Genomic DNA, 21943 nt, shown 5'->3' on the forward strand with positions numbered 1-21943 from the left:
ATATAAAAACATATCAAGAGTTTCTACAAGTATTTAAAAAGGAAAAAAGTAACTAAAGTGAGCATTGATCCGGTTGAGGGTGAGACTGGGGAATTAATGGGAAACAAGGAAATGGTGAAAGCGTTGAACAGATATTTTGCGTCTGTTTTCACTGCAGAGGACACCAAAAAACAGCAAAAATACTTGAAAATCAAGAGGTAAAAAGCAGGGAGGAACTTAAAACAGTCACATTCACCAGGGGAAAGGTACTGGAAAAGCTATTGGAACTAAAGGCTAACAAGCCCTCTGGACCTGATAGCTTTCATCCTAAAGTCTTAAAAAAATTGGCTGCAGAAATAGTAGATGCATTGGTTGTGATCTTTCCAAATTCCCAAGATTCTGGAAAGGTCCCAGCAGGTTGGAAGAGCACTAATGTAACACCTCTATTCAAGATAGGAGGGAGACAAAGCAGGAAACTATAGGCCGGTTAGCCCAACATCTGTCATAGGGAAAATGCTAGAAACAGTTATTAAGGAAGTAATGGCAGGACATTTAGAAAATCAAAATACAATCAGACAGAGTCGACATGGTTTTTGTGAAAGGGAAATTTTGACTGATGTATTGGAATTCTTTGAGGAAGTAACAAGCTATGTGGATAAAGGGGAAACCTATAAATGTAGTGTACTTGGATTTCAAAAAGGCGTTCAATAAGATGCCACATCAAAGGTTACTTCACAAAATGAGAGCTGATGGCGGAGGGGGTAACATATTAACATGGATAGAGGATTGGTTAGTTAACAGGAAGCAGAGAGTAGAGATAAATAGGTCAATCAGGTTGGCAAGCTATTACAGTTCCGGGCCCTCACCTATTTACAATCTACAGGTGGAATTTTCCGAGCCCGCTGGTGGTGGGCATGATAGGTGGCATGTGCGGACCTTGGCGTGACCTGTTTCATGACAGCAAGAAGGCAGGTCGCGATTGTCCGCTTAGCCCGCCAATGGCGGGCCGTGTTTCCCGCCAAGGATCGGCAGGGAGCTAATTGTAATACATTAAGATATAATTAAAAGGCCATCCTGCTAGGCTCTTGGAACCCCGCTGTAACATCTGTCCATGGTGGCGGGAAAGCACGCCGACGTGTTTCACAACAGCACACAGCCTGTTGCACTTGGTGGCCTTCACTTTGGGGGAACTGAGGTGAGTGAGCAGCAGTGCTCTCCAGAGCTCGCCTCTTGTTTACAGGCCTTTGGTGCCGGGGGGGGACAACTGATACCTGGCCCTAGAAGCAACTGCTGTGGTGGGGGTGGTGTCCGGGGGGCAAGTGCTGGCCAGCCTTTGAGGTGACTGCTCGGGGCGGAGGGGGGGGTCGGGGGCAAGGGCTGGCCAGACCCCCCGCACTCCAGCACCCCCCCCCCCCCCCCAAACGAGTGTTGCCCTGGTGCTGCGTCCTGCGCACAGGCAATCAAGGTGGGGATCAGGGTAAGCAAGGGAAGTGACCATACATTAGGGACACCTGTATAAACTGACCATGCCTCTGCAATTGAGGTGCAGCCACAGTGATATGATTGCCGTCAGGCCCCTAGCCTACCTGCCCATGCAAGTAATGCGGAGGCACCAAAGGCTCACCAAGCGCTCCAGACCTTACTCCCCACCCCCAGCTCAGACTTTGAGTCCACCACCACTTAATTGGGCTGTGGAGCAGTTGGACTGCACACGTTATACAACCTCCTTGCCAACGCTGGCCATGTAGCAGCCACTGCTGAAGGAGCTCACAGCCCCTTGAAATCTCAACATCCTGATTGGGACCTGTCTCCCCCATGTCGCAGGCTGACGGCTGCCATGCAGCGCGCTCTACAGAAAACGTTGAGGGGCAGTCACAGGGCCAGGAAAGGTGCTAAGCACAGCCATGATATGATAACCACATCTCTGTCTCTCTCTGTCTCTTTCATGCTGCAGGAGGACCACGTCAGGATCATGGATCCTGGTGACCTAGCTGTATGCCGGATGGCCTACAGAGACCATAGAAGATGGGGGAGAGAGTGACTGAGGCTCCTGGTTGCGCACAGGCAGAAGCAGCAATCTCATCAAGAAGGGGCACCTTGGGCTCCTGCACACGCTATCCAGGAGCGACAGCGAGCCGTGGCTGGCCAGTACCTAGCGATACCCGGGGTCTATAGTTCTAAAGAAAGGCCATTCCTGCAGATGATTGAGAACCAGTGTCACCGATGACTGCGCATGTCTTGGGACCTGGTGGCTCACATCTGCTGCTTACTGCAGGACTTGGTGCCAAGGGGACATGGAGGGCATCCACTGCCAATGGCTGTGAAAGTGACCATGGTGCTCAATTTCTATGCCAGTGGCTCCTTTCAGGGTTCCACAGGGTGATCTCTGTGGGATTTCACAAGCTGCTACCCATAAATGCATCTATGAGGTCATGGATGCCATCTTCTCCGTAGCACACAACTTTGTGTATTTCGCCCAGGACCGAGGGCCATTGGATTCGCCCTGATCTCAGGATTCCCACAGGTGCAGGGTGCGATTGAATTCACTCGGGGTGCTCAGGTCCCTGCCGCTACATTCAGTGGACTTCAACCGCAAGGGCTTCCACTCACTGAACAAGCAGCTGGTAGCCGACCACCAGAAACGCATCCTGCAGGTGTGTGCACGGTTTCCAGGGAGTGTGCACGACGCCTACATCCAGAGTTGCTAGAGGATCCCTGCAGTCTTCCAGGGTCCACAGAGGCTGCAGGGTTGGCTCCTCGGGGACAAGGACTACCCGCAGAGGCCGTGGCTGATGACACTCGTGCGGCGGCCTCAGACTGCAGCAGAACGACGCTATAATGAAGCTCATGCAGCAGCTCACAACTTGGTGGAGCAGACCATCAGGCTGCTGAAGATGCAGTTCTGGTGCCTGGGTTGGTCTCGTAGAGCCCTGCAATACAGTCCGCAGAGGTTGTCATGCATCATCGTCGTCTGCTGCGCCCTTTACAACCTGGTGTTGCAACGGGGAGAGGAGCTGGCTGAGGAGGAGATGGAGGAGCTGCACATCTCCTCTGATGAGGAGGACGCCGATGGGGATGAGGCTGACTGTGACGCCTTTCTGTGATGACTTTGGCGAGCGTCCTCTGGAGGGCCGAGACTTGGAGGGCCCCAGCCTGCTTTCGGGGTCCTGCTATGTGTCAGTGGCACCCTCCTTGGCCTGTGAATCTGGAGCTGCGGAGGTCACAGGAAGAGGGGATTCGGATGGGCTGGTCACTCCCAGAGTCACCTGTGTGGATGGCCCCAGAGTGTGCACCTGCTGATCTTCCTCCATATGGGTGCCCAAGGGCCCCTGGCTGACTTCTGTGAGTGGAAGGGGTAGCTGGAGTGAGATCGAGCTGCCCAGCACCCCTCGCATACACCTTGTTGGAGGCCAATTATGGCATCAGCGATGGAGTTCAGCCCGCGCAACAGTGCAGGAATGTTGTCCTGGACCAAGGTCTCCATGGCAGCTGCCATTCTGCCAGTGTTGACCTTGTTGCGTTGCAATGCAGGCGCTATAACCTCAGCCTGAAGGCGGACAGACTCCTCCGCCGTGCCTTGCAATCTGAGGAGTGCAGCGGATATCACTTCCTGATGTTCCTTAGCTTGCCTTTGCAGCTCCAGCAACTGTGACATTACCAGAGTCCAGAGGCTCATTATCTGACTTGGACTGAGCAACGTTCTGGCCTCCGGCAGTCCTCCAAGTACCGGGGACCTGGGAAGTTCCTGCCTCCACCTGCTGTGGATGAGAAAGTGTAATGTGCTCACCATATTGTGATCCCGAGACTAGTCTAAAGCTTGATCCCGCCAAGGTGTGTCTCTGCGCTTCTGGTGGGTGTGGGTGTGGGTGAGCGCTGTGATGGGCCTTCAGGGAGTTTACCTCCAGATTCCTCTTCAGAGTTTTCATTGGGGCTTGATTGGAGACCATGGGTCATGGACTCTGTCGGTTGTTTGGTCGATAAGAACATAACGTAAGAAATAGGAACAAGAGTAGACCATTCAGCCCCTTGAATCTGCTCTCTTATTCAATAAGATCATGGCTGATCTTGTGTTTCGATTTCCACATTCCCATCTAACCCTGATAACCTTTGATTCCTTTGCCTAACAAGAATCTAACTACCTCTGCCTTAAAAGTATTCAATGACTCCACCTCCACCGCCTAAGGCAGAGAATTCCAAAGTCGCACAACCCTCAGAGAATAAAGTTCTCCTCATCTCTGTCCTAAAAGGGCGACCCCTAATTTTAGAACAGTGCCCCCTAGTTCTGAACTTATCCACAAGATTAAACATCCTTTCGATGTCCACCTTGTCAAGGCCGTTCAGGATCTTGTATACTTCAATCAAATCACCCCTCACTCTTCTAAACTCCAGTGGAAACAAGCCCTGTCTGTCCAACCTTTCCTCATAAGACAGCCCACTCATTCCAGGTATCTAGTAAACCTCCTTTGAACCACCTCCAATGCATTTACACCCTTCCTTAAATAAGGAGACCAAAACTGCACACACTGTTCAAGGTACGGTCTCACCACGGCCCGAGGTTACTCTTGCGAAAACAAGAGAGATAATTAGTGCATGACAGTGGCCTGTGAAAGAAGACACATCATTCACAGCATGGTTGTCTGATGGATGTTGCACTGCTGGATTCTCACTTAGTAGTTCAGCGCCGACCTCACCCTCAGCACAGGACCGGTCCCGGTCATCACCGGCCAGCTGGATGGCTCTGTTTTCGAATTCTGTCAGAACTTTGATCTCCGGCATCCCTCCACCTGTATGCAACCTTTCCCTCCTGTTGTGTACCAGTTTGTCCTGCGTAGATAGAGAGGGGGAGAGTCTATTAGGATGCCTGCCAGGCCAGATGATAAGTATGCCTGGCCTGTGTGGGTGGTGAGTGGTCCCATGGACGAGCTGAGGACAATGCAGGTATGTGTGAAAAAGTGAATGGTGATGTCCCTTGCATTGGTAGTGAGTGAGGGCCCTGTGTATGTGTGATGGGTTTGTGAGTGTGAGGGTTGCGAGTGATGAAAAGAGTGACTTACCCTGGCGGAACGGAGGAGATCATTCATCCTTTTGTGGCACTGGGTGGCTGTCCTCTTCTGCAGGGCATTTGCGCTGACCACTGCGGCCACCGCTTCCCAAGCCGGGTTGGTGACTTCGCAGACCATCCTGCGGCCAGAGCGGGGGTAGAGCTCATCTTGGCGGGCATCCAGCAGTCGCTCAAGGGACCCGTTGTTGAAGTGGGGGCTGCAGTCTTTTTTTTCCTTTGCTGGCCCTGTCTCCCAGGCAGCGGTGGTGAGCTCGTGGCAATGAGCGCCTTGCTGGCGGCTGCCTTTTAAAGATAGTGACCGGTGTGATGTAATGTCAGGCGGGCGAATGACAGCTTGCCCGCCATGGAAACGGTGTGTTTTGCGGGAGTGAATAAATAATGAGGTGGGCTCAGGACGATACGGCCTGCCAGTTTTGTCGGCGGGTAGGACTCCATTTTACCCGCCCACTACCGCATTTAGTGCAAATCTGGGAAAATTCCGCCCTATATCAATGATTTGGATGAAGGAACTGAAGGTATGGTGGTTAAATTTGCTGATGGCACAAAGAGAGGTAGGAAAGTAAGTTGTCAAGAGGACATAGAGGTTACAGAGGGATTTAGATAGGTTAAGTGAGTGGGCAAAAACTTGGCAGATGGAGTATAATGTAGGAAAATGAATTTGTCCACTTTGGCAGGAAGAATAGAAAAGCAGTATATTATTTGAATGAAGAGCAATTGCAGAACTCTACAGTACAGAGGGACCTGGGTGTCCTGGTGTATGAATTACAAAAAGTTGGTATGTGGGTGCGATAAGTGGTTATGAAGGACAATGGAATATTGGTGTTTATTGCAAGGGGAATGGAATATAAAAGTAGGGAAGCTATGTTATGTTGGTGAGCCCACACCTGGAGTACTGTGTACAGTTTTAGCCTCCTTATTTGAAAAAGGATATAATTGCATTAGAAGCAGTTCAGAGAAGGTTCACTCGACTCATTCCTGGGATGAAGGGGATTTGTTATGAGTACAAGTTGGGCCTGTACTGTTACAACTGCAGCCGATGTTATTTGCTGAGCAAGGCAGATCCCAGACGGAAACTTGTACTGATAACTTTCTTGTATTTTGAAAACAAGGGGAAAACCACTGATCCCAGAAACATAGAATCCCAATAATACTTTTAGGATTTTAAAATTAAAAGATTTACTAACAAGAAGAAAAATAATCTCAAACGCACAAGGTTAAAATGACACAGTTAAAGCAGTCTTACAAAACATTCCCCAAAAAACCCACTTGGTCAGAACACACAAGTAAACTACTTGGCGACAGCTCCCTTATAGATTTTAATCATAAGAATCCAGCAATATTACCCAAGGCCAAACCTGCTGCTACGTTAATTAAGTATACCACACAACTTCTCGCTCTCTTCCATTCTGCTGTTGAAAAAAAAGCTGAAGGCAGTTCAGGAACAGACTGCTTTCTAAAAACAAAGACTTCTCTGGATTGAAACTGGATGTCTGCTTCAAATTCTCAACTTTTCTCAGTACAGAGCTGGTCTCAGGACATCTCCCCCACACAGCCAACACAACTCAACTAAACATCTTTCCTTAAATATCCTTTCCCTCTTTGATCTTAGATTCCATTGTCCTAAGCACCTCTTTGAATTCAGTTTTTCCAAAATATAAAAATCTTTCATTTCTTCCTATTGCCTCCACTTTTGGGTAAAATAAAATTTAATAACCTTTTCTTGTTTACCTATGAACCCTTTGTAAGTTGTAAGAGTCCCTTGTTACTTCTAAACTTCCTTTGACATTTAACAGCTGAAAAGTCAAGCTCCTACTTAACTTACAATGCAAATTTCAAACCCAACTTATTTACTTGTACATTTAACTTCACCATAGCCTCTCATTACAAATACATGCATCTAGCACTTTTATCTTTTATCTCTCTGCTCCCACAGACAAGCTGTCTTTAATAACCTTCCCCCAGTTTCATTACACACACACACACTCACAGCCTTCTTTACAGAATACCACCATATTCCCAAAAATATTAAAATAAATCATCCATCTTCACAATACCCATTGGAGTTTAGAAGAATGAGAGATGATCTGATTGAAACATGTAAGATCCTGAGCGGGCTTAACATGGTGGATGCTGAGAGGATGTTTATAACACAAGATGACGCATTAGGAGCGGGAGTAGGCCATTCTGCCCCTTGAGCCTGCTCCACCATTCAATAAAATTATGGCTGATCTGATTGTAGCCTTAACTCCATTTTCCTTTCTGCCCCCATAACCCTTGACTCCTTTGTGGATTAAAAAGCTGTCTAGCTGAGCCTGGAATAAATATTTTATAGCATTCATTGTCTTTTAAAATTGTGAGATATGGGAGTTGCCCAGTTATTTTTTCTGGCCTAGGTAAACTTACCCTGATTAATTTGCAGAGTGTAGACCATCTCATACCTTTAATGTAGTAAGGCACTTAACAGGAGCATTATCAAACATTGAGCCACATGAGGGGATATTGAGGTAGATGAACAAAAGTTTGGTCAAAGCAGTAGGTTTTAAGCAGCATCTTGAAGGAAGGGAGAGAGAGGCAGAAAGATTTAGGAAGGAAATTCCAGAGCTTTAGGCCTAGGCAGCTGAAGGCATGGCTGCCAATGGTGGAGCAAATAAAATCGGACACACACAAGAGGCCAGAATTGGAGTATTACATAGAATTACTAGTAGCACTGATAATTTTGGGGATTGTAGGGCTAGAGGAGATTACTAAGGTAGGGAGGTAAATTGCTATTTACCAAATGTGCTCTGGAAAATGTATCATAAACTGGCAGAATGATAGTCACCAGATTAGTTAAACCTCATTCCATGTAAGCAATTGACATTTATTACAACAATAAATTTGTGCTAAACTCTATTTTAAAGGAACTTGCATATAGGAGCCCTCTGTCTTTACTACTAATTTTTTGGTATTCATGTCGCACTATCCCAAGGAGTTGAAAGATAAAAGAGTAAGAAAGTAAAATTTCCAACCTTCAGCAGCCTTATTTTTTTAATGTAGCTTACCTTCTGTATTATACAGCACTATTGTCTTAGCTGTTTCGAACTCTTAATTGGAATCTGTCTTTACAAGTTCCCAAATGATTGTGGGGAAATGAACTCTGAGAACTTGGAAGATCATATTAAAGACTTTTTTGTTTTCATGATCAGGCAATGAGTAGCTTTGGGATTTAGCCAGAGAGGTACACTACTCATCAATTTGTTTTGAAGTAAATTTACAGTCATGCCGATTGATTGGCATACTTATTGGTTAAGTATTCCTATACTTTCTTTTCCTGAATGTTTTCAAAACTTATTGGAGACTAATGTTTTGAATAAATTATGTATGTGAAGCTGGTTGAATTGACTTCTGCTTCACAGGAGCTCTGGGCAAATTACATCATTTACTTGGTTGGCAAACTTTGAAAGAACAAAGAGTCAATTTTAAAATATTTACTGCAAAATATTATTAAAAGATACCTGAGCTGAGAAAAAGTTTAACTCTTTTAAAATTACTAATTAGTGTATCTCAGCATTGCCCATTGATAACAAACAAGCGGTTTAGTACTCAGCTGATACATCTCCTATCGTTTGTGAGGAAGCTTAGACCATAGGCTGTTCTGACAACTGTTCTTTTCGCACATGGATGCAGGCCACATCACTCTTTATCCTCATTTGGTTCATGAATAAAGAATTCCAAATGCTGGCTTCCAGCACCAATGATGAGCATGCATGAGCAATGATTGGCACTACCAGACCTCTTTTCCCCTCCACCCCTGAACACTGGATGTAGCTGGACTTCTGTAGGAGAAGCCACCGTGTCCTTCCTGTGACCCCTGACCCCAGCAACAGCTGGTTGCACAGCTTCATCAGTCTGCCTCATGACAATTGTATCCATGTCCCCACTTCCAGGCATATGCGAATGTACTCTGTCATGTATCACAACGCAGCTACTTCACAGATCTTTTTCTTCACTGTTTCCTACCAGACGGCATTAGAATTACCCATGCATTTGGAATGAAGTTGAATACATAAAAGATTAAAGTGGAATGGATTTGAAGAGGACCTTGAAATATTTAGCAAATATATATCCAGAAAATATTTGAGGATTACACTAACTTATAAGTTACTTATAGTAACTTGCTGTCTAATTGTCATAGCATACCAAATATCTTGGAGAATGTTGAAAAACGTGTAGCAGAAATATTTGCTAATTTAAAAGGACTATTATTTCCTGGTATGATGAAGGAAATTTGTGGAATATCTGTGATTATTTATATCCCCTGTGGAACTCTGTTCCTGTGTTTGGACCAAGCTGTAATGAGATCTGGAGCCGAGTGGTGCTGTCGGAACCTAAATAGATATTGGTGATATAAAAACAGAATACTGCAGATGCTGGAAATGTTAGACATAATATAGAAAGATTATAGTTTGATCCCAATGTAACAAACATTGCCTAAGAAAGATGTAGACTAAGAACTCTGTGACTCTTGTCAATGTGTTGAACATTTAAAGCAATATTCTGAACAATTTCAGTGAATTACAGCATGATAAATTGTAGTTTGTCACCTGTGATGTTTAACTGCACATTTTTCTGACTTAGTAGTTAATGTTTCTGTGCCCTTGAATGGCTTCCTTTTCCATTGAGTGAACATAGTTTGCAGCATTCTTTCTGGAATCGTAAGTGACATAAAGAAACTACTCTGTTGCCTCAGGTCCAGCAGTATCTCCATACTGAAAGCTTCTGCTGTTTTTGCAACCTGCCAGTTTTTCAACCTGCAAATAAATTGAAGACTTAGGGTAAAATTTTGTCATTTTTGCCGGGGTGTCAACCATCACTTGGGAGGAGTTCAAAGTAGAATCAGACATGGACCATCATGTGCAGGTAATAGAACTCACTTGATTTTCCTTCCATTGAAATTAAATAAAGGAACATGAGCTAGGTTCTGTAACAGGCTTGAGATCCTCAATGCCCAATTTTCCTGTCTGCTCATCACTCTAGTGATGCATAATGCTAGGCGATAAAGGCAAAAATCGAATCCTGTATCTTGGAAAGTTGTGCTGCACAGACATTTAACAAAATCTAAACTCCAGTTGCAATAGTTGAACATATTTGAAGAGTAAGAGTGATAACATATGATAGAAACCTGATGCCTAACTACTCCTTACAGGCAAAAATGCTTTAGGTGCATTATATACTCACCAACAAAAGAAATATGATTTCTAATAGAGCTATTAACAATAAAACGAAGTCTGTTTTTATATAATTTGTAAAAAAAAAAAATCCTGTAAAATATTTTTTATGAAATTCCTTCTTTTTCCCCCGATTAATTTTTGCATGTTTTCACAAATATTTAATCATTTTACAGTGTTTTATTTTATAGTCTCTTGTTATAGCTGACCCCTGATTTTTGCTGCTGGCAGTATTGAGACAGCCCTCCTCATTTTTGAACAATATTGTTTAGGTAAAAATATCAGAGGATAAAATTCTGGACTGAGCAAAAGATGATTTGCTACCAGGACCAAGTATCTGGCATGATCCCAAGTCTCCTCTTGTTCCCTGATTTAAATATAATCAAAATGCAGCATTTAGGCCTCCTGGCAAGGTTTGTTCTGGAGGAACCATTTGAATGTTACCAGCTTACATACTTTGTTACTGACAAAAATAGTGGACAGAATTTAGTAGAACTTTTTAATTAAGGAATAATAGAGGGAGGACTTGAAACAAATGTACAAAAAGAAATAGATAAAGGAACATTCCTTACCTGGCTGTCATGATGTCATGTGTATCTCGCTCTGCTAGCTGCACTTGTATGCTACGTTATTTGTATTGAATTATACAGCAGTTATTTACTATAGAGAGAAGGTTTGTAATGTTGTACATATAAATAAATAAGATTACCTTTAGTGGGAAAAGTAGACAAAGTACACCTTAATCTTTTTCAAACTCGCGCATGGAACAAGTAAGCAGAAGTGAAGCTGGACCCAAGCAGCTACATGTTTTGATTCCACAGTTAATTATTTACCATTTTGGAATGAACCTTATTTACTATTAGACTCCATTCTGTTCATAATTCGCACAGCTTTCCAGGTTTTAGACTATTTTAGCCAGCTCCACATTGCCTCCAAGAGCTCCTGTCTCCTTTTTTGCCTTTCATTGAAGAAATTATAACTGTGAATTTGGTTAATACAGCAGTAATAATAGATTTGCTCATGTTAGCTATCACAGCACTTGTTTTTATATACTGGTTTGACTGCTGTGACGGAAAATTTGTAATTTCTTTAAAAGGTCTGTGGAGTCTGTAATTGTTTTTAAGAATGTTGAAAAGGACATTTTAAAGACTTTGTATCGTTTGTAATGTGATCAATTATAATTTTCTTGGATAATAAGAAACACTGGTCCATGTGACCTGGTGATCCGTGACCTGAAGGCAATACAAATAGGAAGGAAGTTAAGAAAGAAGCCATGTGGCTCACAGACACAAAGGAGAGCTACAAGCAGAGGTGCTGGAGGATGAAGGCGATCAGCACACTGATGCAGAGACAAAGAAAAAGTGGACAGAGACAGAAGGAGGAACACAGAGAATTCTTGTGAGGAGAAGAAGCAAATCACTGTCAGGAAGAGGTCAGTTTTTCTGTTTGGCAAAAAATGAGACAGGATCTCGTGGGCATACTGTGCGAGCTGACTAAAAAGGCCTAAAACCTGGAAAGCTGTGTGAATAGCTCAGAGATGCTGAAGAGCTACATGCTTTGCCAGAAGTGGCCAAACCATGAACCAGGGTGTTAATGATTGGTTGGTCAGTTGAAAAGGAACCCTGGAAAGCTACATCAGGGCTGTTGTGACCCAAGAGAGAGAGGGTTTGTAGAAGTGTGCCTTGCTGATGATGATCATACCTGTGAAACTCAAAGGGGAAAACTGTTGTCAGCTAGGACTCTTGACCTACCCTGTGTGAATAAAGAACAGCATATTGTGGAACTGTGCCGCTACATGGTGCCACATTTGGCGGGAAGTAATGTGGGTGCTTGTGGTTCTGTAAAGATGTACCTTTGTTGTATTGACTATTTAAAGTGAAATTGACCTTTTTTTTGAAGTATTATTCGCCTGTTAATTCATGTTTAATTTATATTGATTCTGATTTGTGTTAAAGTAGTCGTCACAAAAAGTGTGTTGGTAATTTATTCTTTAGGGGCCTTTTGGTAAACTTGGTTACTTTGGTTTACGTTTCCCACAGATTGTAACCCTGACAAAGAAAATAAATAAGGTCATGAAAATTGTGAGCTTCAGAAATAAGCAAACACTAGGTCCAAGTTTTGTACTTTTTACTGATTTGGGGACGTTTTAGTCATCTTTTTGGTTGCTGTAGCTGATGGAGATTTCACTTGGAGTTGTATTCTAGTTTATCCACCAAAGGATAATCTGATGAAGATTAGGTCACGTATGGTAGGCATTTTTAAAATAATTTATTGCTTTGGCTTGTAATTTCTTCAAGCACCCTAATCTACCCCTCATTTGTATGGTTTGGGTAGAAGGCAGAATATAAAGGCTTTGACTTTAAAACTTAGTTTAAAATTTGGTTAATTCGGGCATGGAATCACGACTGCACTCATGGAAACTCCCCTTTCTATATTTGACAGCAATGATTTAAATGTAAGGATGGGAGGAGGTGGGTGTGCAGTTGATGTCCATTTTATTCATTATTGGGGCATCATTATAGAATTATTTACAACATGCAGAAAATTTGCTTCTGTCAAAATCCTAGTAAACTGGCAGAATAGTGTCCAAAGGACACAGGTGTTGAGCAAAAGAACCAAGGGTGACATGAAAAAGCATTTTTTTTATGCAGCACGTGATTAGGATATGGAATAGACAGCCTTGAGAGGCAGATAAGGCAGATTCGATTGTGACTTTCAAAAGAGAATTGGATGAGCAACTGAAGATAAAAAAAGAAATGCAGAGTTAAGGGGAAAATGGCTGGGGAGTGGGACTACTGAACTGCTTTCACAGAGAACGGATGTGGACTTGATGGACCAAATGGCTCCCTTCTGTGCTGTAACCATTCTATAATTCTAAGAATGTCTCTGACTAGCAGATTAATTGCAGCAGTATCTCCCAAATTATGCTTCCCACTTTGGCAGTGAAAGAAATCACGTTACCAGAATAGCCCAAGAATTAAATGGTGATTTTTAGGATGTATTTCACTGAATTAACAATTTTATATTAAAATGACTGCCTTTGAAATAATCTCAAAATTCATGCATCAAAACTCCCTACTTTCTTTGCATTACTAGCATAAATCACATTGGCATAGTGTTTGAAAAAACATTCTTTCAGATTTGACACTATTTATCCAGATGTACAGATTGAAAGTGTTTGATTTCTGCTCCCACATCCTCCCCATATCATCCACCCCCACAGCATAATGTTTCTCCCCTTTTTCACTCTTCTATTTGAAATTGAGGTCAGGTTTCATGGGCATTGATAACCCTCTGGTACCTTAGCCTAGTATTTTTGTTTTTAAATTGTGATACATAGTAGATATAAACACTAAACCCTATAATCCTCTATAATTCTCCTGCTGTGTGATGATTCTCCAAGGGCAGTGATACATCAAATAAGATTTATTTTTTTTAAAGGTTGCAGAATGACTGTTATTTCATTAAAGTGATATGGTGACCTGGACCGTAGGATGTGTGCCCACATCGATTAGTAGCCTGTGTGTGCTAACTAGTGCCAAAATATGGGTAACTCCTTAATATAGAATTTTGCCCATCCTATTATGAACGGGATGTTGTTCCTCTCATGATCTGCTCTGTAATGAAAACAAGGCTCTGTTACATCAACCTATATTTGCAACCCATAGCAGCATTGTCTTGCTTTACTGTACACTGATTGTCTTGGCCGTACAGATAACTCACATTGTGGAGAAATTACAGCAAATACCCAAATCCTATCACTGTGCATTGGATTAATAGACCAGTGTACCAGACCATCAAGATATAATACATGTATGGATAATGTTTGTACTTAAACATTTATTTTCCCTTGACTATGAATCTGTTTATATTTCCTACATTACAACAATGACTACATTTCAAAAGTGCTTCATTGTCATTTGCAGGTCTGGTGGCCATGCAAAGCACTATATAAATACAAGTCTTTTGCTTTTATTTTTATAAAACCCTTTATAATCGTATGCCAATCCAAGTTCTTGGTGACCTAAGGAGACATTAACTTGTGCATTGGCAGTTATTTACATTTAGTAAACTGACAGATCAAGTTTAAATAATTCAAATTTCAGTAGTCTGCATATGAACTTCCGAATTGAAGTTACCAGAATTTGAGTTGATTTCTATTGAGGAACAGCTAGAGGACTCATTGTAGTTGGGGGAGACGGTGGCAAAGTGGTAATATCACTGGGCTAGTAATAGAGGCTCAGATTAATGCTCGGGGACACTGGATCAAATCCCTCTGTGACAGCCGATGGAATTTAAATTCAATTAATAACATAAATAGAATCTTCTGCTTGTTGGGTGGGCCGGTCGGGAGCAGGCGTGGGCAGGCACGGAGCCGATCGCCACCCACGATCGGTTGCGCACTGCCATTTTACGTGGGCGGGCCAATTAAGGCCCACCCAGTGTGATGCACGGTTGGTAGCGCCCAGCGCTACCTTTGCGGGCAGGTGTAGGCGGGAGAGTCGGGGCCTGCGCTCTTTTGCACATGCGTGCGAAAGAGCGCAGAAAACTCCGAGGCACGGAGTTGCCTCAGGGAGATAAAGTTCACTTTTAAAGTTTGTAAAAAAAGGAAAGATCAAAATTATTCAGACATGTCCCCTCATGTAACAATGTCACATGAGCTGGGATACCTTTACAAAGTGTCAAAAAAAATTTTATTCGTTTAATAAAGCCTTCATGAAACCTCACACCCCGTGGATGAGTTTTCATGCAAAACGCGAAGGTTGGATGGGCAGCCCTGTCAATTTGGTTAACTAGTTTATTAATGGCTTTAACAGGCCATTGACAGTTCGGCAGGTGCACAGCCGACTCTGGTGCGCGCCCGCCAAATGGAAGATCGGAATGACGCGCGATGACGTCGGGATGCATGCCCGACGTCACCGTGCATCATTTTATGCTTCGGTGTGCAGGGCCCGCTCCCACACACCGACAAGAAAATTCTGCCCCTGGAATTGAAAGTTGGCCTTAGTAATAGTGACCATAAAACTATTTTCAGTTGAGGTAAAAACCCAGCTGATTCACCAATCCCCTTACCCAGCCTGGCCTACATATGACTCCACATCCACAGCAAGATGGATGATTCACATTATGGTTGATTCTTAACTACCCTCTGCAATGGCTCAGCAAGCCACTCAGACAAGGGAAATTGGGGATGGGCAACAAATGTTGACCTTGCCAGTGATGTCCACATCCCATGAAAGAATAAAGAAAAATAAATTGTGATGCTTTATCTACCAAATTCCTTGTTAGCTGAGAGTGATAATGTGCTCAGCTTGTAAAGCCCTTGTCCAGGAAGGCATGAATGCAGTGGCTCAGCATTTTTTACTATACTTTGATTAAAATGTGATGAAATAGAGATTTTTTAAAAATTGCTTTTGGTTATTATGTGGAACCATTTGTATGTTCAAGATATTTAAGTTTCTTAATATTGTGAGGATGTTGTCTTGTCATTTGAGAGGCTTTTAAGACCTACATTTTATCTAGGAATGTTCTCCCATGTGTGAAATTAAAACAATGATCCCATGGGTTCTCCAATTATATCTTTGCTATAAATTCTGCTATGCAAGCAATTACCAATTAGATTGCAGTTACCATTTCTACATATAGATATATGCAGTTCTAGATTCCTGCTCTAGTTAATAGTTGAAGTTAGCTGTTATTTTTTTGCCAGTGGCACAAACAGAATTTATGAAAACAAGATTATTCTGCCTGTTTCAGAGTCTCTCAGAAGCAAACATGGAACTAAGGAGAAAAGATCAATCTTTACGTCAGCTAAACAAAAACCTAGCCCAGCTGGAGCAGGACAAGCGTCAACTTGAGGAGAGCATCCAAGATGCAGAAAATGCCCTCTGCAAGGCAGCAAAGTGAGCATGGAGCTTTGGGGGCCATACTTAAAACAAGCTAGGATCAATTCAGGCACTCAGAAGGGTTTTTAGTAGAAAATAATTGGGGAAAAGTTCAAAAACAAATGGTAGAATCTACCGTTGAGAATTATAAGGTCAATCATTCTCTCCTCTGAACAGATTTCTGAAACTGCAAATTTATAAAATTTTGAACTTTAAAGATAATCTCATTTATTGAACCACATGGTGATAATTTAGTGATAGTAATGCTTTGATGCACCTACATATCACCATCAGTAATATTACTCTTTCATTTGTTAAATTATAATGAGGTTAATTTTCGCTCCCTCTGCCTGGCATCAACGGGGATGGTAACGGTTTCTGAATGTGGTCAGTTGCATTGCCTTCGCTGTTAATGCCAGCAAATGACTGGCTCCATTTTGAATAGGCCCAATTGCCTGTTGTCCTGCTTGTTTCAGGTTATGGGCACCATTTTATAATGTGGAAATCAAGAATCCTATTGCATAAACAGAACTCTGCCAATTTTGGTTGGACGTGGTCTAGTCTAAGCCTGTACTGTGCTCATCCAATAATTTCCATGGAATCAAAGAAGCCCCAAAAATAATTTTGATTTTTGTGGGCCTTGAAGGAACAGGATTGTAATCCCAGTACCCACATATATAATGTCAGCCACTGCCCCCTGCCCCATTGATTGCAGCCCCCATTCCCAGCAACTTGCCTGGCTAGTTACTGCCTAGTGTGATCTTGTGGTCTCATTCCAACCAGTTACTTTAGGGGTGGCTGTTTTGGGCCCTGCAGCTCCCTTGTCAAATTTAAGTTGAACATTGGATGTTGTATCTGTATTTAAAGGAACATTTATTATTCATTTGCATTTTTATTCCTGGCAAAAAGTAAATAATAAATAGCAAGTTATTTAAGTGTCATTGTGTATTTGTGGCCTCAGTCATAGGTTTCAATAATTGTGAATTGTCTTTGGCCAATTAAAATAGTAATCCAACCTTTTTAATTTAAATACCTTTCTAAATCTTTTGAAAGGATAAGATAGCTCTATTAACACAACACATTTTAGCTGACATTAGCACACTTGCTGTTGTGTCAACAGTGCTTCGACTCAGAATTTTAATAGAACAAGGTAAAAAACAGACGTTCAGAAATAAAGAATTAAGCCTCCTGGCAAATGGATCTAGCCACCTGAAGATGTGTGGACTTGATATATATAAAATGATGGAGATGATAAATGAGATTTATCTCAATATTGTAGATGTTCAGTAGTTTCCACATAGCTGGGGTTCTGCTGAATTATTAGATATTATTTACAATTAAAATTTTTGTAATCAGCTCACCATACAGTTTGGTTGAAAGATTCATTCAACACATTATGTTGTTTGCTTATTTTAAAATGTAAGAGTGAAATGGTGTGTTAGCTTGGCTGAATTGATGGTATCTCACCCTTGAGCCAGACATTCCCTGGTTCATGCTCCATTCGGAACTTGAGCAAATATTGTAGGCTGATACTCCAGTGCAGTGCTGAGAGAGGTACTGTCCTTTAAACTAAGGCCCGCTTGCTTGTGATAATAGTTTCTGTGGGTAATAAAGACTTCATGGAACTATTTGATGAGAACAGTAGTCCTGGCTGATATAAACTGATCATTCTTCTCATTGCTGCCTAGGGAATCTTGTCATGTTTACTGATGTAACAAAAGTTCCTGCACATACTAGTAGCTCATTTTTAGCAAAATTATATTTTATATGAGGCACTATGTACATTCAAGTCTATATTGTTTTAGAATTTCAGACATTTTACTACATAAATGCTTTTTGAATATCTACATTATTCAAGCTGTAGTTTTATAATTGTGGAGATGTCAGGTTTTTAAATATACTGAAATCTTACCCTATGTAAGCCATACTAAACTTAGCCTTATGATGGACCAGAATGATATATGATTGCAATTGATGACTTATTGACTTAATGCACAAAGCTCTGCTATGTTTCCCTAGCTTTAATAGTAGGGCATTTTTCAAGATTAGGATGTTTGTGTTACAAACTATTTATTATTCTGAAAAATCAACTTAAAAGTTAAGATTTTTCCTTTCTTTCATATTTACACCAAATCTGTTTTTTCCCCTGTACAGAGACAGAGAAAACTTGGTTAGTTACCTGAGAGGTGTGGATGATGCCTTGAAGCAGGTAATGTCAATGTATTTTGGAATTATAACTAAATATGCAATGTCTAAAAAGTAAACCTGTATGTGCGGGGAAGGGAATACTTGGTTCACATAAAAAGTAATTAGAACCATCACGGATTGTGTGTATTTCACAGAACTGCTTTGTGAGATTTTTTAAGACTTCTTTTATGCTTAGGACCTAGGTTTACATTCGGCGTAGCCCACCTACAGAGCTTCCAGAATAGACTTTAACCTATACTCAGAGAGCACCCATGCTTTGCGAGTACGCCTTTGTTTCCCACACCATATATCCTTACGGCTGTTTTGAGGCCAATTAGCACCAAATTAAGGTTTTTCTTCTCTTGGCCATGAAGAACCCTAAGGGAAGTGATTTTGGGCAGTCTCTGCTCAATTGCTTACGGATGTGAATCCACCATATGAAACTTCCCATAATTTGGAACTAATTAGCCTCAGAACAGCTATAAGAGTAAATGGTGTGGGAAATGGAAATGTCATACCAGTGCAGTAGGGTGTGCTCTTCTGAGTTTGGGTTAAGCCTGTTATTGGAACAATATAGGTTTGTGTAAAACTTGAATTAGGAGTACTTGATGTGCTGCTAGCTGCATTGTAGAAAAATGTTCCATTCTGTAACGATGCTCGCCTGCGCCTTGATGCTGGAAAGTTCATAAAGAAGGACCAAAGGTCAAATAATTGAATACTTTAAGGAGCTTATTTGGATTTGACTCAGGGACATCGTATGATTTTCCCATTCCCTGACTATTACAACTATAAAGCACACTGCAAAGACTATCAAATAAGATGAGCATTGCACTTATGAAGGATTCGCATTTATTGAGCAATGGAAAACATTTGCTCCTACTTTTATATGTGCAAATGGAGTTTCCACCACAATTCAATGAAGTCCTAATGACATAGAGGGAGAAACAATAAGCAAGTTCTGGGCCATTATTTAGGAATCATGTTTAAATTTCAAAAATGTTATAAGCTACTAACCTGCCTGCAATGGATGTTGTGTAAATTCCAAATAGAAGCCCTATCCTCTGAATATTGTTTTATAGATCAATCTGGACATATAAATTACCCAAGTTGAAATAATAGTCCGGTCTCCGTTTCATTTGATCTGCCAGATGAAAAATAACTTGAAGGACAAATGGCAAAATGTAAATTTTGGCAACCTCTCCCACATGATTTCTCTACAGAGAAAGGCTAATGAACACCGTGTTTTTGAAAAAGCACTGTAAATGAAATCACTTCTTTTAAAGTTTGTTCTCTATCTCTCTCCTCCCCACCCCATCCCACTTCACTAGAATTAATAATAGCATCTATCATTGATCAGTCAATGGATAATAGTAAAATTCGATTACCCATCATTCACACCAGAGTACGTTACTGTAAAACTTCATGACTATAAGTCTGAGACAGATTATTAAATCACATTGATAAAATTGGAGTCCCTTTTAAAGAGTGGAAAAGTTTCTTTAATTCCAATTATTCTATGGTTATTACATTCATAGGATACTGTTTATAGACTGCATTGTGATTGTGAGTAAGGTTTACAGATTGGCATGGGTAATGGATAGCACTGGAGATTGACCCCAGCACGTAACAGCGGTGTTCGTGTCCACTGTGGTCAGTGCCTAGCGGGTTTTGATTGTGAAAAGCAAAGTGATTGTGTTTTTTAAACATATTTACTGATCAAAAGGTTCATTTGCACTATGCACAGAACATTGAGAGCAAATCGGTCTCTGTTCGGAAAGCTAATTTCAAATGGTTCTTCCAAATGCATTCTCGCTTTTTAGTCCCTATCGTGATGTATATTACATCAGCCTTAAAATTTTGGATTGTGAACTGCTGAATTTAAATTGTGATATACGTAAGCGAGAGCTGGAGCTGTTTCTAGATGGGGCGGATATCACCTTTTACAAAAGGACGCAGGCACTGCAGGAAATTCAGGGCCAAAATGATCTCCTGCATTAGTTTTAATTGCCTAAATGGGTCAACAAGGAATTTCCTTGATTTCTTACCCCCCATATTGCCATGGGTTTTTATCTGATTTTAAGCCTCTCCCAGGAGATCACATGCTTTTGGGAGGGGCGGGAAGTGTATATCTTCTAGTAGGCAAGGTATCACAGTTATGTGGGACAGGCTGGACAGACCAGAGCGTTTTTACCTGTCTGTTATTGTTTGTTTCTGGAATCTATGGTTTTGCCTAGAATGCCCAGCACCAATACTAAATAGATCAGATGAAATCAAAATTCAGATATTTCAAACATAACATTGTGTGTTACTGGCAGATTTCTTGACAGTGAGATAGATGAAAAACCAACTAGATTTATGGAGGGCGTGAGCTACCTTTTGTTTAAAACTATAGTATTTCACAACAGGCAATTTATTTGTGTCCTGTAGTACATTGCTACAAGAAATGACTTGCTTATAAAGAAATAAGCGGGTGTCTCTACTACAATAAGTGTATAATATGTGTAAAGAAAAAGTAATTGACTAATCAAATCATTCAAAAAGGCTAGGCAGATGGTAATAGAAAATATACGTGCAACAGATCAAACTAAGATATTCCAGCAGCTTGTGAAATACTAACCATTTCATGGCACAGGAACACAAGAAGTCGGAGCAGGAGTAGACTGTACGCCCTCACCCCTCTCCCCTCCCCCCTCCAAGCCTGCTGTACCATTCAATATGATCTTGGCTGATCTTGGACTTCAATTTTTTTTTATTCATTCATGGGATGTGGGCTTCACTGGGTGGGCCAGCATTTATTGCCCATCCCTAGTTGCCCTTGAGAAGCTGGTGGTGAACTGCCACTCCCAATTCCACTTTCCCATCTGTTTTCCATGTTCCTTGATTCTCTAAGATGCCAATAATCTATCTATCCTAGGTCTAAATGTATTGAACAATGGAACATTCACAACCCTTTAAGTGAAGTAATTAACTGTAACCAGAAGAACAAGTGGTTTACGTCCAGGCTTTTCCAAATGCAAATCAATTTGTAATTTTGCAGGAAAATGTTTTCCTTTGGAAATCAGATAAGACTCAATTGTACTTTTTTGAACTTGAAAGTGAAAGCTCCAGCAGTGACTCCTTAACTTTGCCTTCCCTCTTTTGTTTCTTGCCTTTGTTTTTGTGATGTGTTACATATTCTATTAAATGGTTGAGATTTTTCCATATGACGCTAGCTATCATCTCTACAGAGCCTTAAGGCAGAACTTATGCAACCCAGGGCTGCTTCATTCTCTTCATGTGAGACAAAATCAAGTGCTTTTTCCATGAAAGCCATACTTGACTGTGTACAATTCACCACCAGACATGCAATACTGCAATAGTAGTTGGCATCTGACTCTCACTTGTATGCTTTATTGCCATGGCTTCTTTTTCCCAGAGGATAAGCTTTCGAGTCTGGAATAGAAATCCAAGATATTTTTACTTTTGGTAACAGTTATTGCTTGTCAGGCCTTCATTTTTGTACCATGATCTTGCCAAATTCCTCAGTGGTACAAGTTTTCACAGAAAGAAAGTACTAAGCACTGTCTCTCTTTGTTTGACCTCCATGTACAATTGACTAGAACAGTTTTCTGTAATTATGATGG

The 21943-nt window shown here is 41.6% G+C and overlaps 1 protein-coding gene across 4 annotated transcripts in view; it reads left to right on the forward strand.

Moving 5' to 3' along the window:
* The window catches only part of ccdc171 (coiled-coil domain containing 171), a 226036-nt gene that overhangs the window by 140027 nt on the left and 64066 nt on the right, over window positions 1-21943 (forward strand). For all 4 annotated transcript variants that reach the window (XR_013573484.1, XM_078530317.1, XM_078530309.1 and 1 more), the window contains 2 exons: window positions 16006-16151; window positions 18288-18342. Coding sequence is in view for 3 of the 4 variants with exons in the window: in XM_078530317.1 (XP_078386443.1) it covers window positions 16006-16151; window positions 18288-18342 (201 nt within the window). In the remaining variant the exon portion in view is untranslated. The remainder of the gene's footprint in view (window positions 1-16005; window positions 16152-18287; window positions 18343-21943) is intronic.

Source organism: Cetorhinus maximus, chromosome 2 (assembly GCF_964194155.1).
Source record: "Cetorhinus maximus chromosome 2, sCetMax3.hap1.1, whole genome shotgun sequence".
NCBI classification, from domain to species: Eukaryota; Metazoa; Chordata; class Chondrichthyes; order Lamniformes; family Cetorhinidae; genus Cetorhinus; species Cetorhinus maximus.